Source organism: Poecilia latipinna, unplaced genomic scaffold, assembly GCF_001443285.1.
Source record: "Poecilia latipinna isolate Pla-1442-1.1 unplaced genomic scaffold, P_latipinna-1.0 Scaffold330, whole genome shotgun sequence".
Lineage (NCBI taxonomy): Eukaryota > Metazoa > Chordata > Actinopteri > Cyprinodontiformes > Poeciliidae > Poecilia > Poecilia latipinna.
The window spans coordinates 140,659-159,505 of record NW_015112946.1 but is presented as its reverse complement, the minus strand read 5'-3'; the positions used below and the strand labels follow the sequence as shown (position 1 = coordinate 159,505).

The 18,847-nt window shown below is 35.7% G+C and overlaps 2 protein-coding genes across 2 annotated transcripts in view; both read left to right on the top strand.

Annotated features, from left to right (window-relative positions):
* Positions 1–262: 262 nt before the first annotated feature.
* LOC106949175 (uncharacterized) lies at positions 263–11,910 on the top strand. The gene is made up of 14 exons (XM_015035279.1): positions 263–280; positions 1,087–1,247; positions 1,480–1,595; positions 2,086–2,156; positions 2,987–3,133; positions 3,535–3,635; positions 3,708–3,816; positions 3,905–3,996; positions 4,104–4,219; positions 8,686–10,139; positions 10,715–10,804; positions 10,961–11,065; positions 11,240–11,366; positions 11,688–11,910. The coding sequence occupies exons 1-14, from the start codon at positions 263–265 to the stop codon at positions 11,690–11,692; spliced, it is 2,712 nt and encodes a 903-aa protein (XP_014890765.1). The 3' UTR covers positions 11,693–11,910.
* Positions 11,911–15,750: 3,840 nt separating this feature from the next.
* LOC106949186 (deoxynucleoside triphosphate triphosphohydrolase SAMHD1-like) overlaps positions 15,751–18,847 on the top strand; it is a 13,855-nt gene continuing 10,758 nt past the window's right edge. Inside the window, exons 1-4 of the mRNA XM_015035298.1 lie at positions 15,751–15,948; positions 16,093–16,213; positions 16,990–17,150; positions 17,401–17,516. Coding sequence (XP_014890784.1) covers positions 16,172–16,213; positions 16,990–17,150; positions 17,401–17,516 — 319 coding nt within the window. The 5' untranslated portion in view covers positions 15,751–15,948; positions 16,093–16,171. The remainder of the gene's footprint in view (positions 15,949–16,092; positions 16,214–16,989; positions 17,151–17,400; positions 17,517–18,847) is intronic.

Genomic DNA, 18,847 nt, shown 5'->3' with positions numbered 1-18,847 from the left:
CAAAAAAAAAAAAAAAAAAAAAAGATAATTTTTTTTAAAAATAGTCATGTTCAAAGAAAGGATATTAATAAATGCTATGTTATCTGTTTCACACTAGAATGTCTGTCTTTGTTTTAATATTTTCCTTCTTTACAGCATCTTGTCATCAGTCATCTGATCCTTCATTTCAAGAGTTTTGCTGACCATCTGCTGATCCTACAAAACCTCTGAAACAATGGCAGACAATGATTCAGAAACAATGGCAGACAATGATTCAGAAACAATGGCAGACAAAACTAAGGTAAAACTGTTTCTACTGGAGCAGGTGTGGAAAAACTCATTTTCATTTCGTGCCACATAATCACAAATGTCCTCAAAGGGCTGGTTGTGGAAGAATGCTTTGATGAAATTATCCATTAGCAAGTTGTTAAAATATTAATAAATTGCTCAGTGCTTAAAATTAAATCATATTGAACATATTTTTACACTGATGTAATTTGGCAGGATACAACATAAAAACTGCTTTAATTAAATTAACATTTTAAGCACATAACTTTTATAGTCAGCTGTTTGAAAACTTGTGACCAACCAGATTTGGCCCCTGGGACTTTAGTTTGACATGTGTCCACTAAAGGGAGACATAACTCTCTGTTCCTCTGTGTTCACAATTCCTATGCAGCAAAAGTGGTGAAAATAACATGGTGGGTTACAAAACACTGCATAATTATACTGTTTGAAATAGACCATAAGTGATACAAAGTAAAGAAAGAATATGACCATTCGTAAAGGAGGACTTTATTAAGACTAATAAATTGTTAGATCAGCTTTATATGTAAAATCTGAATCACACTACTTACCCAGAGATAAATTTTTTTTTTTTTCAATTTTAAAAGTCTAGTTTTGTGTCTCTACTTTGTCACATCCTGTGCTTTTAAGATTTATTAAAAATTCTCATTACAGAATGGAAAATAAATATTGAACAAGTTAGGATTTTTTAACAAAGTTATCACTCAAGTTTCTGTCCTGTTGGTTTGACACATATATGAATTATTCTTGGTCCTTTTCTTTAGATAGTGATTTTGACCTGATTCTTTACCTGGTTGTCAGGTGTTCAAAGATTCCGTTCATGGGAGTCTGGAGCTGCACCCAGTCCTTGTCAAGATCATCGATACGCCTCAGTTTCAGCGACTTCGAAACATCAAGCAGCTTGGAGGGACGTATTACGTTTATCCTGGAGCCTCTCACAACCGCTTTGAACACAGCATTGGGTAAATGTCTGTATTTATTGCACATAATTGCTGTTAATTAACTTAAGGTAGTGGCGTAAAGAGAGAAATACTTAAACAGTGCCTTGCAAAGTGCTTCTCATAACCAATTATAAATGTTTAAGGAAGTGGTGGTTTAGAGGCAACATTAATTGTCTGTTAAATGTTCATGTCAATTCCTTATATTTATTTAGTATGAGATTTTTTTTCTTTTTTTTCTGTTGTTCTGGTACAGGGTGGCGCACTTGGCTGGAGAACTTCTTCAGACTCTCAAAAAGAAGCAGCAAAAACTCAGAATTGATGAGAGGGACGTCCTTTGTGTGCAGATAGCTGGACTTTGCCATGACCTGGGTGAGGTTTTAAACAAAAACACAGTTTCACAATATTCTACTTCTTCACAATCTACTTCCTTGCCTCAAATGAGGAAATGAATTATGTTTGTTGCTCCTTTTGACTATTGTCATTTTACACTATATGGTTTGGCAAAGGACGTATTCCACTTGTTCAAAATCTACTTCCAAATCAATACAGACAAAAAATAAATAATTCAGATGAAATCAGCATTTATTTTATAAAATAAGTCTTTTGACTTTGAAAAAAATTGATAAAATAATATGGTGATATTTTTTTATTACAATTTTATTATTTACTGCTATATCTGTTTCAAAATAGAATCTTTACTTCAGACAAAACCACAACTGAGTTTTAAACTCATCCTTTTTAGGATAAAAACGGATTAGTGGATCACTGGTTTCCAGAATGAAAGATACTAATTTCAGAAATTTTATTTTCATTTCGAGTCAGACTTCTGACCCCATTTACTCTGTTTCTCTCTTTCCAGGACATGGACCGTTTTCCCACATGTTTGATCAAATGTTTATACCTAAAGCACGTCCTGGATATGACTGGAGTGTAAGAAATTATTTTGACCCATTCTGAATTACTGCTTCATTTATTTTTTCAGACTGATTTAAGAATAAGAAAGCTTATGTTTTTCCTCCATTCTTGGAATTGGAGTTTGATTAAGAAAGTTATTTTTGTACTGCTTTAAAGATGACAAGATTTTATGTTGACTACCTAGTTTGTAAGGAATATGACATCCCCTAATCCAGTGTTTTGAACAGCTAGATTAACAAAAATGTTTTTGGTGCTGTTCCGGCATGTACCTTAACAGACCAAATAAAACAGGTGCAATGCATTATGGATACATGTAAAAAGAATGTCAATTTCATTAGAAAGATCAATATTACGTGTCCCTCATTTCGGAAAGTGAAAGTCATATTTGTGTATTCGTTACACTGACAGTAGGATATTCGACCCTTAATTTCTGGTAATTTTTGTGATTTGTCTTGCAGATAAAGAAAACCCAAAAATCAATGTCTTAGAAAATTTTAATTTACATATGATCATTAAAAATAGTATGTTAGACAGTGCTATGACACTCCTTCTAGCTCTAATTTGTTGGGGTTCTTTTGCTGAAAGCTGTGCATTTCTTCAGATCATAATAGTAATAGTAACACTAGGAGGAAGTGGAGGAGTTTGATCTTTTCACAGATTATCTGACTCAGTATACTATCATGATATGGTGACAGTTTTAAGAATTATGTAAAAAAAAACAACATATTTTTGTGAAAGTTACATACTGCTGCTTCCTCTTTATTCTGATTTATTCAGAATATGTTTCTTTTATTTTTGAAATGTGCCTGTGTCTTTTTGAATAACTAATTGTATGTGCCTTGCAGCATGAGAAGGCATCTCAAGACATGTTTGACCATCTAGTGGAAGAAAATGAGTTGAACAAATTCATGGAGGACCACGGCCTGGTGCCGAAAGAGGACCTTCCCTTTATAAAGGAGCTGATTGATCCTCCGAATGTTAAAACAATTGAGGTACCCATTTGTACAGCTTTTGAAATCTATGAATATAGTCGTCGACTTGGTCTTGGTTAGTCTGGTATAATATGTTGCAGTACCAAATGTTATTACCATCTTTGAATGTCATGAATGCATTGATAATAAATTTTGCAATCACTGATATAGAAACTTAGATAAATTAGAGAGGGCACTTTTTTAGAAGGGAAGTGAGAAGTGGTTGTCAAAACAGTTTACCTGGATCAATAAAGGTTAAATAAATCAACAGAAGGGATTAACCGCATTGTGTCAAAAATCATTAATGTGCTTTTGACAAAGGTTAATTTTTACTTCTTTCAGTTTCTAGTTTCTGTCTGTGGAATCAGAAACATAACTTAAAATATTAGTTCTTGTCTCCAATTCTGTGTTCTTTTTAACAGTGGCCACACCATGGCCGACCCAGAGAGAAGGCCTTCCTCTATGAAGTTGTGTCCAACAAAAGGAACAAGATTGATGTGGATAAGTGGGATTATTTTGCCAGGTGGGTTTATATGCCCAAATAAAAAAAATTCCTAACACATTTTTAAGCAAGTTTTTTCTTGACATACATCAGGGATTTCCATCACTTGGGTATGAAGAACAATTTTGACTGCCATCGCCTGATTAAATTTGCCAGAGTGTGTGAAGTGGATGAGGAGATGCAGATCTGTTACAGAGACAAGGTTTGATTTGTTACATTATTTTTCCTTCCCATCAACATAAAATTCCAAAATTCCAAAGTTAGCCACTAAATGTTATCATTGTTAACAGGAGGGGTTCAATCTCTACAACATGTTCTACACAAGGTTCTGTTTGCACAAAAGAGCATGCCAGCACAAAGTGGCCAACAGCATAGAGTGGATGTAAGGAGCCCCTGACATTCCTGTAGATTAGAGACCGCTGTTTGTGTTTTATCACTTTTGTCTTATTCTCTTTGTTCTCACAATTATAAGCTGGCTTTTTCCTTCAGGATCACAGACGCTTTTCTGAAAGCAGATAAACACATCAAGATTGAAGGCAAGGATGGAAAGATGTTCACTCTCTCCACAGCTATTGATGACATGGTGGCATACACTAAGCTGACAGGTGAGGAAACATTCACAATACTTTAGAAAAACGTTTGATTAAATATGGATTTTTAAGACCAACATAGATATGTATTTTTTATTTCAACTGTATAAAATCAAAGAGAAAAAACTTAAGATTAAGAAATAAATGCTTCTTTTGGGGTCTATAATGTATATGGGACTAAAACCAACCTTAGCACTCATAATTTAATTATATTGTATTATTTATATCAATACCATTTTGAACATATATTTTTAACACCTTCACTTACTGGATAAATTTAAAGCAAATATAACATTAGCAGAACTATTTTGATCTAAGTTTTTACCCCTATTTTCCTCAACCCTGTTTGCAGAGGTAGGCAGACATTTTACTTAAGTTATCTTAACACTACATCAACATTTTTTCCACAGTGTATTTTCACTGAGATTGTACATTTTGAAAATACATCATGTACCATTCTCAATATTCTTCTTTTATAATCACATGACTGTGACATAAAACTACAAGCCCATTTTAGATCTACAACTAACCCAAATAATAGAAAATAGAAAAAATGAAAAACAAAATGAAAAATTAAATTAAAATAAAATAAATATAACTAGTAATGTGAATAAAAGGAGAGGGAGTGGACATTCTTGTTTGACACAATTTCTTCTGTTTGATTATTATGTAATTTGTTAGATGCGAGAAAACTTAGTGAGAACATTCTTTAGAGATTTTGTTATAATTTTCCTTCAGTTCAAAAGTTTACACACATTGGTCAGTATCAGAGATAACTGTCTTTTAAACTGTATTACTTGGGTTTCCTTCAACAAACCTCTAACACATTTGAGTTAATTAGAAGAACACCTGTGGATATATTTTAAGGCCACGCCTGAAACACACTGCTTTCTAGTTTGACGTGATAAGACAGTCAAAAGAAATCAGCCAAAATACCAGGATAAGAATTGTGCAGCTACACTAGTGTAGTTCATCCTTGGGAACAGTTTACCAATGTTTGAAGGTGCCTCGTTAATCTGTTCATACAATTATATACATAATAAGAATTTCCAACTATCTTATTGCTCAAGAAGGAGACAGGTTCTCTGTCCTAGAAATGAATGGATGGAATTGTATTTTCCACCTTCTTGGGAGACCTGATTCACTCACTGTTATTTTCCAGTAATGATCTGTGTTATGCGTGGTAAAACAATGTGTTTTAAGTTCATCATGGAATTTGTTAATTGTGTGAGTGAATAAACTGAACAAACTTCATGGACTTCATTCCAAAATGTAGAGATTGACCCCCAGAACAAAAGACAAAGACCTAGTGTGGACGCTGGTTGAAGCTGGTGAGACAGTGTCATTATCCACAATGAAACTCTCCTGTACCGACACGGACTGAGAGGCCATCCAATGAGGAAGAAGCCATTACTTCCAAAGAAACATAAAAAGACAGATTGCAGTTTGCAAATGCACACAGTGACAAAGATCTTACTTTTTGGAGACATGTCCCATGGTCTGATGAAACTAAAGTGGAACTGTTTGGCCATAATGACCTTGAAGCATATATGACACAATGAACATTTGGAGTAAGAATGTGGATGCTTGTGGCATCCTAACTGCGAAGTATGGGGGTGGCAGTATCATGTTGTAGTGCTGGTTTGCTGCAGGAGGAACCAGTGCACTTCATAAAATAGATGCCATCACGAGACACGAGTCATAAGAAGTGGGAAGATCTGAAATCTGGAGTGGACTTTAAAATGGATTCAGTTCCTCCAGTTGTGTCAGGAGGAATGGGCCAGGACTCCATCAAACTGTTGCAAGAAACTTGTGGAAGTAAACCCAAAATAGTCATACAGTTTAAAAGACAATTATATTTGATACTGATACTGATCAAATGTAAAACATTTAAATTCAAAGAAAGTTAAAAAAAAAAAAAAAAAAACATCTCTAAAACATGTTATCACTAAGTTTCCTGCCAATTAACAAATGTAAATATTTTTGATAATTCTAACTAAGCTAAAACAAGTTTGGTCTGATTTAACTTCAACAAAATGTCCATGTATCTTTTTAGTTAGTGTATGTAAATATATGGTTTCAATTGTATAATTGATAAGGCCATTTAATCTTAGAGATTGTTTTCTTCGTCCAATAAAAGGATGAAATTATTTAGTCCAGAAGGAAACATTCTTTTTGGATCAAATAATATTCAGGATACTTCCAATATTGCCATTGTTTCCTCCCAACGATTAACCCATTCTGATCCTAGTTTATTATGTCTGGTGGCATTTTTCCAATTGTGTTGCCAGAATTTTGCTGATAAATTTGAGATAGAGTTGGGTAAATTGATAGTTCTCCGGTTTTCACATTTATTTGGGAGTATACCTGGCTTTAGCAGTAGAATAATTAGTCCCTGCTTCATGTAGAGTGAAAGACTGCCTTTTATAAATTACTATCAACATGTCTAGTAGAAGTGTCAGCAGTTTATCCCATTATATTTATTCCATCAATAGCTTGTGCTATTTCTTCTGAATTTATTCCTATATGTCATAGAACTTTGAACACATTCAAAGGGTGAGGGACATTGAGTCTGAGTGGACCATGTTCCACACCTCCATTGTCGACGCAGCTTATTGGAACTGTGGCCACAAGATTGTCGGTACCTCTCATGGCGGCAACCCTCAAACCCGCTGGTGGACACCTTCAGTGAGGGATGCTTTCAGGCTGAAGAAGGAGTCCTATTGGGGCTTTCGGCTTGTTGGACCCCTGAAACAGCAGATGAGTACCATGAAGCCATGCGGTATGTGGCTCGAGTGGTTGCTTAGGCAAAAATTTAGACATGGGAGGAGTTTGGAGAAGCCATGGAGAAAGACTTTTGCACGGCTTTTAGGTGATTCTGGTCCACCGTCTGACATCTCAGGAGAGGGAAGCTGTACAGCACCAACATTGTTTATAGTGCGAATGTTGTGCCGCTGACCTCGACTCAAGATCTCATGAGCCAGTGGGTAGAATACTTCCTCAATCCCACCGACATGTCTTCCATTGAGGAAGCAGAGCCTGGGGACTTTGGGTTGGGCTCTCCTATCTCTGGGGATAAGGTCACCAAGGTGGTTAAAGAGCTCCTCGGTGGAAAGGTGCCGGGGGTGGATGAGATTTGCCAGGAGTTCCTTAATGCTCTGGATGTTGTCGGGTTGTGTTGGTTCATGCAGCTCTGTAACATTGCGTGCCACCCCAGTCTCCTGGATTGGCAGACTGGGGTGGTGGTCCCCCTATTCAAAAAGGAGAACCACAGAGTGTGCTCCAACTACAGATGGAGTATGAGGTACCACGCCCATTGACACGGGCTGTCCCTGTATGTCTGGTGTCAAAGTCCGGTCTACTTTGCTGGCAGTAAGTCGGGCTCTTTTCTGGTGAGAGTTGGAATCTGCTAAGGCTGTCCTTTGTCAATGATTCTGTTCATTACTTTTATGAAGAGAATTTCTAGATGCAGTTAAGTTGTTGAGGGGATCCATTTTGGTGGCCTTAGGATCGTGTCTTTGCTTTTTGCACACAATGTGGTCCTACTGGCTTCATCAGGTCGTGATCTACAGCTTTTGTTGGAGTGGTTCAGAGCCAAGTGTGAAGCGGCCAGGATGGGACCAGTGCCTCCAAATCTGAGGCCATAGACTTGAGCTGGAAAAGGGTAGAGTGGCTTTTTCAGGTTGGGGAAGACGCCCTGCCTCAAGTGGAGGAGTTTAAGTATCTTGGGATCTGTTCATGAATGACGGATAAAAGAAGCGGGAGATTGATAGGTGGATTGGTGCAGCATCTGCAGTGAGGTGGGCACTGTACCAGTCTGTTATGGTGAAGAAAGAGCTGGGTCAAAAAGTGAAGCTCTTGATTTAACTGGTCAATCTAAGTTCCTTCTCTGATCTATAATCATGAGCTTTGGGCCATGACCGAAAGAACGAGATCACGGATACACACGGCCCAAATTAGTTTTCTCTAGAGGGTGTTCAGGCTGTAGGGACAGTGGCGCACGTGCTAATTAATCGGGGAAATGCAAAAAATTAAACCCCCCCCCCCCCCCCGAGGCGAGGACACCTTGAGTGTGAAACTCGCACTAGATTTACCTCATTAAGGCGTGCTGAAGTGTATGGGAAAACATAATCGGCACCCTCCAGACGGGGTTTTGGCGCCCCCTCTGGTGCTGCACCCCTATACGTTGCATGCGGTGCATACCCACTTTTTGCGCCACTGTGTATGGACTATATTTTTTCGGCTGATCTGAGAACAGCTTAGGATTCCCCTGGAGGAGCTGGCCCAAGTGGCTGAGGAGAGGGAAGTCTGGGCCTCCATACTTAGAGTGCTACCCCTGCGACCTGACTCCAGAAAAGCGGAAGAAAATGGTTGCATGTTCTGATGGTGTGAATAAATTACCCAGTGTAAATTAATTTGTCTTTATACTTATGTAACTAGATAATAAAATATGTTTTATTTATTTCCTGGCTTCCCTGTAGATAATGTATTTGAACAGATACTGAACCACCCGTCTGATGCGGGCATTGAAGAAGCAAAAAAGATTCTGGAACACCTGTGTACTAAAGCAGATATCGAAGAAACTAAGAAGATACTGAACAATTCATCTACTGAAGAACCCAATGAAGAGGCAAAGAAAATACTGGACCACCTGTCTACTGGTGTGGGCTTTAAAGCATTAGAGAAGACACTGGTCCATCTGTCTACTGATGCGGGGTTTGAAGAGGCAAAGAATATTCTGGACACCTTGTCTACTGCTGTAGCCATTGAAAATCTAAAGATGATACTGGTCAATCTGCCTACTAATCCAGACTTTAGAGACATAAAGAAGATACTAGACTTCCTATCTACTGATGAGGGAAAAAAAGATTCAAAGAAGAAACTGGAACACCAGTCTGCTGATGCAGCCATTGAAAAGGCAAATGAGATACTGGACCACCTGTCTACTGATGCAGCCATTGAAAAGATAAAGAAGATATTGGAACACCTCTCTACTTATGCAGGCTTTAAAGAGCTAAAGAAGATACTGGACCACCTGTCTGCTGGTGTGTGCTTTAAAGAGGTGAAGAAGATACTGGACCACCAGTATACTGATGCAGCCATTGAAGAGCTAAAGAAGATACTGGGCCACCTGTCTACTGATGTGGGCTTTGATTATGTAAAGACGATACTGGACCACCTTGTTAAAAAGTTAAATGCCATACTTGCCTACCTAGCTCCTTATGTGGGTCCTGAAACAGTAGAGGAGATACAAGAACTCCAGTCTGCTGATACAGCCATTAAAAAGATACTACAACATCTGTCTACTGATGAGGGCTTTAAAGAGGTAGAAAAGAGACTGGAACGCAAGCGTACTGATGCAGCCTTTGAAGAGGCAAAGAAGATACTGGAACACCTGTCTACTGATAACGACTTTAAAGACGTAGACAGCATACTGCACCACCTGTCTATTGATACTGCCTTTAAAAAGGTAAAGAAGATATTGCAAGACCAGTATACCGATGCAGCCACTGAAGAGGCAAAGATACTGGAACACCTGTATACTGATGCAGACACTGAAAAAGTAAAGATGATACTGAAGCACCTGTCTACTGATGCAGCCATTGAAAAGGTAAAGAGGATACTGAAGCACCTGTCTGCAGATGCTGAAAAGGCAAAGAAGATACTGGAGTACTTTTTTACTGATGCAGATGCTGAAAAGGCAAAGAAGATACTGGAGCACCCTCCTACTGGTGAAGTCATTGAACAGATAAAGAAAATACTGGAGCACATATCTACTGATGCAGACATTGAAAAAGTAAAGAAGATACTAAACCACCTTTCTGCTGATCGAGACATTAAAAAGGGAAAGGAGATACTGGACAGAGTCCTTAAACGGGATCTCTACAGGTGTTGGGGGGAATTTCACTCAAACAAATCCTCCAAAGAAATTAAGGTTAGTGTTTATTTAACTGTAAACCTGATGTTGTTTATTAAAGATAGGTAATGTGTGAATAATAAGCAAGCTTTTCAGCTACTTGTTACAGTTTTATTTCTTGCACTGCACAATATGAAATCTAAATAACATATATTTATTTTAATTATTATCACAGAAATACTGATAAATAAAAAAATATGTAAAGATTCAAGTTACTGTACACAAATTCACACTAAATAAATACGGTTAAAAAACCAATATGTAAATAAATTAATTATTAAAGTTGTTTCTGATCGCTCTGTAATCTCTTTAATTTTGGTGGATGATTTATTTTAAATTAGTTACTTACATGAAGGATTTGGGGAAAATATTAATAATACTGGTCCACCTGTCTCCTAATCCAGACTTTAAAGACTGAATTAGTCTTCATAGTGCTTCAGCCTCAGTACCTAAGGTTTAATTTTTTAAAACAATTTTGTAACAGATTTAGAAATATAAATCAGTCAAGCTTCATGTTGTTGGTGTCAAGATGGAGGAATTTGGAATCTGATCAGACCTTATGTTGAATCTTTAATTTCTTTCTTTCAAAAAAGAAAATCGAGGCAGAATGGGAAAAAAAAATGAAAAAAATCAACCAACAGGGTGACACTCAACACCTGCAGCCAGAGGACTTTGTGGTTCATGTAAGTTTTAATGTACTACCTAAACATCAACAAATGTAATTATGTTAAAATTCTTCTATAAATTTAATTTTTTGTAATTCAGCCACTATCTTGATTTTTGTGAACTTTATTGTTTGTATTTATTTATTTATTTATTTATTTATTTATTTATTTTAGGAAATTAAATTAGACTATGGGAAGCAGGATAAAGACCCAATAGAGGATGTGCGTTTCTACCAAAAAGACGATCCAGATAAAGCCGAAGAACTTAAAAGAGATGATGTAAGAATCAAACAAATGACATAATTCACATTTTTTTACTTTTTATATACTTATTCTGTTTCTTTCCATTCATACTGTTGCTCACAATTTAGTGAATTTATATTAAAACCACTCCTGCTCTTATTTCATTTGCTCCATGTAATGCAGTATGTGTTCTTGACACTCTTTTTTTAGGTATCTAACCTTCTTCCAGCAAAATTTGAAGAGACAATAATCAGATTCTACTGCAAAAGGACAAATGATCCGGAGGCTGGCAAGCAGCAATTTAAGAAATTTAAGTCCACACACGACAAATTTCCAGGTATTTCTTAGGTATTTCTTTCTGCTGCATTTGAAAGCAACAATTATATTTAATTGGTAAATATGTTGTGACAGAAATTGTTTCTGCTTTAGTTGAATGAGTAGATCCTGCAATTTTATAAACCATTGTATTCCTTTAAAATTTTAAAAAATGTATTCAGCTTTAGGTGTTTTGAAAGATTAATTGTTTTAGTGTCCAAAAAACACAATATGTCAGATTTTATCTCTACTGCAGTGTAAATGTTTGCAATGATGCTTCTGTTATTATTGTGTGTGGTCTGAACTCTCTTAACAAGCATCTATCTTTTATGATATTCTGCAGAATGAAGATGTGGCAGCTTCTGAAGAGTCTCTTCCATAATCCAGCTGGGGCAGCAATTATAAAGTTATATGAAATAAACTTGTTTTTTAGAGTAAGTGCAGAAACAACCCTATATGAATCATTTGGAGAAGGTTTTTTGTTAAACTCTGATTTAATTTTTTTTATTTTTTTTTATTAAGAACAGGTGTTTATCAGCACAATTTAAATATACCTATAAGGAGAAGGAAAGGGTTCATAATAAGGGTTAATATTAGAATGCTTTGATTCCTATTTGGAGGTTTTTGTTATAAGAAATAAAGTTTTACATATTAAAAACATATTTAAATTATCTATTTAGTTGGGCTTTATTTAGTTTTATTTTAAGGTTAAGTTCTGAAATGTAAGAAACGATCCCATATTATATACATGGGAGGCTCATATTGTTCTTCAATTTGCAGATGGTGGGTTTCAGGATAATCTTTACTTATCGCTGCAACATTTAAAGTTTTTATTTATTTTTATCATTAGTTTCAGACTTGGCTTATTTTCCCTTGTAGTTTAGTTTTCTTTGAGATTTGGCTGCAATGTGTTTGTACTTTATTTTTTATTTTATTTTAATGTTTTATGTACTTTTAATATTACAACTGTATTTTAGGGTAGTACTTTAAAAATACCATACTTTACTAAAATATGTTTTCACAAACAATTCACAAATTTCTTGTTTATTTAATTTGATTTCCATAGTGGTGAAGGTAACATCTTTTCAAAGATTGAAGAAAGTTCTGTTTAAATTGCTTTATTTTGTTAAACAAAAGAGGGCATAATACTTAAATCTAACAATGACATAAATTGGAGACATAAAAGTTGCAGCTCTGTTGTTTTCCATAGACACCAATGAGAGGCTTCAATTATGTACATTGATTACTGATTATTAGCACATACTCAGTTGAATGACAGTTTATTTTATGACTTTTATTTGATTTTGTGGCTTAATGGCATAATCAATAATATAAAGATGAAAGATTACTTGGATTTTATTCCCTTCCCTATACTTTTTATTGGAATATTTCATAACTTCACACTCTTTCAATAAAGTACTTAATTGTACATGTTTGATGAACTCTAAAATACAGATATTGCAGTCAAAGTAAAATAAAATTGGTCTTTCCATCATTGCAGTTGGTGTCTCATTTATTCTGCTTTGCAGCTGTACAGGAGAAGTAAAACATATCCACCTCACTTCTGTTTTAAACTAAATCTTCTGCTGATTGGTAGATAGTTTTATTCGTTGTACATCTTCATTGTCCATATTTAAAAAACATAACGCACTTAAAAGCATTAGACAGGCCAGTTAAGTCTACTGTAAACATAAGAACATTTGGCCTTTTCTAATATTTTGATCAGGACAAAAACATAAAATACCTTTTTATTCAAAACAAAATTTCTATAGAGTAGTTCTGTAATGTTTGAATTGGCATATACATTCATATTCAATCAATCATAATGTTGAAAAGTTAATGGATTTCAGTAACTCAACCCTAGTAAAAAATAAAAGTATACTTTAGTATAATAAATTTTAACATACTTTAGCACACCCAGCTAAACAGCTATAGATCGAAATTCATTCAAAGTATGGAGAGGTAGATACAACCATTTTAAATGAAACCCTTCCAAATCACTGCTTCTGGCAGTGATGAGTAAATAAGTCTTCGTGTCGAGTTCCTTTACTACAGGAATCCATTGACCACATAATGAGATCAAGTTGATCTGGATTTAAATGGCTGCAACAGTCAATGATGTGATGAACCTGTTTCATTCTTGGCATGAGTTTGTTTTGTGATCAAAAACAACAAAGAAGCATCAGCTGTTGTACTATCTCACGTTCAGTAATGGATGTGTTCAGATATTTTTCATTCTTATCATCAAGGTTTCCATTGTTGGTTTGGATGATTGAAACAATGTGTTGCCCATAGTTTGATACTGCATATGCTTGTACTTCAGACACTATTATATTTAAGAGGCAATGGAGGAATTAAAATAAAAAGGTAAACACATTTTCTCAAAGTTGCATAAATGATAAATGTTTGTACATTTACTCCCAAACAAATAAAGCTAGCAAACTAAGTATTGAACACTTCATTGTTCTTAATTTAACTCTTTTTAATGGGGCAAAAGAAATAAAACTCACTACAGATGTAATCCAAGAAATTCACAGATACAAATAATCAGAGCTCATAATTTCACAAATAAAATTATGGATGAAATTGAAAACGATACTTCATAGTAAATCAAACCATGATTTTCACACCAACAAACATAATTTTTGGCATGATGTTTTTTGTGAGATGTCCTATTATTCTTACTCTAAAGTTGGTGTTTACAGTGACATCCAGAGACTTCATGTTTGCCCTCAATAAACGGAATGTTATTCTCCCATTATTTCACTGGCTTCTCCAAATTCTCTGCAGATAATTCTAAACCATTTGTTTTCTTACACATGGCTTCACCTGTGGACTAATTTGCTATGATTTATTTATACGTATAGATTTGTTCGAATTCTGCTGACCCTGATGGAAATTTGTCAGTGGCACTTATTTTACCAGCTGTAAGGAGATTTTAAACGGAAAATCACAATATTCCAGCCAGGACTTAAATATCATTTGAACTGAATTGGTAACATAACTGAGACAACAAATGATGACAGTTTGAAGGACCAGTTCCTGTTCCATTTGATTTTTCTTTTCCCCCTAAACCCAACTTATTTTTTTATTTTTAGGCTATACTTTTCTCAAATCTGCTTTTTTATGTTACATAGCAAAGTTTTTCTACATGTACAGCAGGCATTTATATTTAAATCCCTTTTCCTATTAGATGATCTAATTAATTTGCAAAATGTAAAGAAAAAATGAAAGAGAAACAAAAAACAGTTCTAGTTTGAAAAGAAAAAAAACTATTCTCTGTTCTTCTGAATAATTGTTGCAGAAGTAGCTTTAGTTTTTTAGGATTAGCTGCACAGTGGAGGCACTGGTAACACAGTTGCCTTGCAGGAAGGAGCACCAAGAATCAAATCCTGGCCTGGGATCCTTCTGCATAGAGTTTGCATATTCTTGCCATGCATGTATGGATTTTCAGGTAACTCTCACAGGGTTCTCTATTATTCTCCAACAGCCCAAAAACATGACTGGCACTTCAGTTAGTCTCTCTGAATTGCACTTTGGCTAAGCTTTTGTGTGCACGTTGTCTGATATGACCCATATCAGTGTTTAACTGCTTGTTTAAACCATTTGGATATCATTCAATGCTCTGGTAGAAAAAGCCAGGATAAAGGTAATTGTAGAAGAAAAAACATGTTGACTCAAACGGTTTTAGATGTCCAAACCCTACTCTTTTTTTCTTTTCTTATTTTATCTACCAAAAGAAATACCTTTTTATTTCATTCATGGTGCCTCTTTGATCATAACTCACTCCATCTTCTAATCTGTGCAAGAGATGTGGAGCATTGCGTGTTCATGCGACCAAGCACGCAAATCAGCATAACGCACCACAGTGTTTGGTTTAGTGTTGTGAAGTAGATGCTGCTTGTATGAAAAATTCAATGCAATTCTGTATAAATGTTTACCTACGAGATTTTTAATTGATGCTTGTTTTATATATTTTTTCAGTCAGGAATTGCAGGTTTTCTCGAGCAGCATGTACAGACTCTGATCAGCTCAGACAGCGCTGAGAGGTTGAAGGTGTTTTCCGATTTATATTCTGATGATAATTTAGAAAGATCTAATCCAATTTTGAGAAATGACCTGTATGGTAAAAATTGTAGTTGATCAAATTTAGGATACATTTTCCAGAAGTAGACATAGCTTTTAAGTTAGCACAGATTTGTTTTTTGGTTTTTTTACCTTAATTATCAGCCTACTATCTAGTCAATTGTTCCTTGTAATTAAAAAATGGAGAGAAAAACAGTCACTTCTTTTATTTAGAAATTAATAAATAAATTTACACATTTATAAACTCCTGTTTTACAAGTGTCAGTCCTGCTGAGAGGCATTAGGTATTATTGTCTAAAGGACATTAATCTATTTGGAGGCGGTGCTTTTGTATGTGTTCCTCTTGTACGTCAGAAGATAACCTCGCCCTTCTCACTAGGGTGTATCCGCCCTGGAGGAGGAGACACTCTAGCTGCCAATATAAACTGCTGCTGCGAGAGAAGCAGGTTGGCATTTTGATTCTGAGGATTCTGATGTGACTCTGAAGTTTCCTTGCTGCGTTGGTAATATTGCAATGAGTAAGAGAAAAAATATATATATTCATTGTGTTTGGCATTTGCTTTAAAAGCAGTCATGTTAACATAACATGATATAATAAATGCTATTTTATCTGTTTCATACTAGAATGTCTGTCTTTATTTTAATCTTTTCCTTCTTTGCAGCATCTTGGCATTAATCATTTGATCATTAATTTCAAGAGTCCTGGTGACCATATGCTGATCCTACAAAATCTCAGAAACAATGGCAGACACTGTTTCAGAAATAATGGAAAACAAAAATAAGGTAAAACTGTTTCCACTGGACCAGGTGTGAAAAACCCATTTTCACTTTGTTCATAAATGTCTTCAAATATCCTCAAAGGGCTGGTTGTGGGAGAAAGCTTTGATGAAATTACCTTATAACAAACTGTTAAAATATTAATATTTTTACTCTGATGTAGTTTGACAGTATAGAGACAAAAATTACTTTAATTTTATTAGCAAAATAACATCTAAGCACACAACTATTATCTCGAACTGTTAAGGAAAAACTTGTGAACAGCCGGATTTGGCTCCTGGGACTTTAGTTTGACATGTGTCCACTAGAGGGAGACATAATTCTCTGTTCCTCTGTGTTCTCCTATGCAACAAAAGTGGTGAAAATAACTTGGTGGGTTACAAAACACTGCATAATTATACTCTTTAAAATACACCATATGTGCTACAAAGTAAAGAAAGAATATGACCATTCGTACAAAGGAGGACTTTATTAAGATTAATTGTTAAATGAGTTTTACATATAAAATCTGAATCACACTACTTACCCTGATAATTTTTTTTTCTTTTTCCTTGTCAATTTAAAAAGTCTATTTTTGCGACTCTACTTTGTCATATTCTGTGTTTTTAAGAGTTATTAAAGAGTAAATAAGATTTTTCATTCATCTCTTTTCTCATTAGTTTGGATTTTTTGGACAAAGTTATCACTCAAGATTCTGTCCTCTTGGTTTCACATAGATATTAATTATTTTGGTCCTTTTCTTAAATTAGTGACACTGACATGATTCTTTACCTGGTTTTCAGGTGTTCAATGATCCCATCCATGGCAATATCGAGCTGCACCCAATCCTTGTCAAGATCATCGATACGCCTCAGTTTCAGCGACTTCGAAACATCAAGCAGCTTGGCGGAGTATATTACGTTTATCCTGGAGCGTCCCACAACCGCTTTGAACACAGCATTGGGTAAATGTCTGTATTTATTGCACATAATTACTGTTAATTAACTTAAGATAATGGCTTTAACTTAAAGCCTTTAAGAGGGAAATACTTACACAGTGTCTTGCAAAAGTATGTCAGTGCTTCTCAAAATAACTTTATAAATGTCTAATTACTGTGGTAGTTTAGAGCTAACATTAGTTGTCTGTTGAAAGTTCACATCAGTTCCCTTTTTTATTTATTTTGTATGAGATTTTTTGTTGTTGTTCTGGTACAGGGTGGCGTACTTGGCTGGAGAACTTCTCCAGACTCTCAAAGAGAAGCAGCAAAAACTCAGAATTGATGAGAGGGACGTCCTTTGTGTGCAGATTGCTGGACTTTGCCATGACCTGGGTGAGGTGTTAACCAAAAAGACAGTTTCACAATACACTGAGAAATGCACAGATATATAGCAACAGATCAGTGACATGTGGTGAGATTCATTGCTGGTGAGGCACTGACTTACGACTTATACACTATGGATGTTATTGGACGTATGGAAATTTCGCGCAGGCATACAACGCTGGGGGGGCAAAAAGAATAATCTGTTACATGTCATCCATAGCCGCGTTAACTCAGTGAAACTTAGAAATGTAGGTATTAATTTCGTGCTACGATCCACGACAAAGGGAAAGAGGCATTCGCCACGCTGCACGCAGACTCGTTGCCATAGCAACTGACAACAATGCCACTTAATGTTTTAGGATTTAACACCAAAACACATTCAAGAATTTTGCACACAGAACAGAACATTCAAGTCTGTTGTTGTAGTATGTTTTAGGCTTAATGTTTAATTAATAAATAACTGCTGTGGTAGATTAGCTACCGCTTCTACTTTACAGAATTATTTAGACATACAAACTGCCCACAAAACGCCCATTTCATTAAAAAAAACATCTTATTGCTGTCTTACCTTTACTTATCAATGAAATCCATGCACCGCTAATTCTGCACAAAAATATCCGTTCATCCAAAGCCAAGTCTATCCTTGGCATGTCTTTTCTACTACGTTTAAGAATCATCAAACTGTCTCGAAGCAAAACTTTCAGTTCCGGTGTTGGTCTTCCTTTAGTTATTATCTCCTGATTCAACTGAAAATCCACTTTAGAAAACTGTTTAAGTGTAGAAATGAAATCTTTCATGTTTACGTCGGAAGAGAGGAGAAAACAAATATATCGCTGTACTTTACTTATTTACTGTATGGCTAGCTCCATGGCTAGCTCACTGTGTCTTACTCTACAGTTACTCTACAGTTGTGCAGTCACAATATCTGGGATCATGAGCGCCCCCTGTCATGAGGCAAGAAAACTGTCTGCCTCACCTCGAGTCTGTTCTCTGCCGTTTATGATCGCTCCTCTGCACACAAAACACGATACACACACAGTTGGTGACAAAAAACACTGTACATTATATAAATAAGCTAAATTATGAAAAATCAGTCCATATATTAAATGTTTTTTAGCCATTTTATTACCGGCATACAGACAGGACGAACTTGCCCCCATAGAATGGCAGCCAGTGCAGTTAGCGAGAGGTTGCGCAATCCCAGGTGAGGCTCAGCTCGCTGCTGCCTCACCGGCTGGGCTTCTGAGCATTTGAATGGGAAAATGCGAAAATCCAAGGATTTTGAAGACAAACATAATCAGAATTGGTTAAGCCAGAGGTTCCCAAACTGTGGGGCGCGC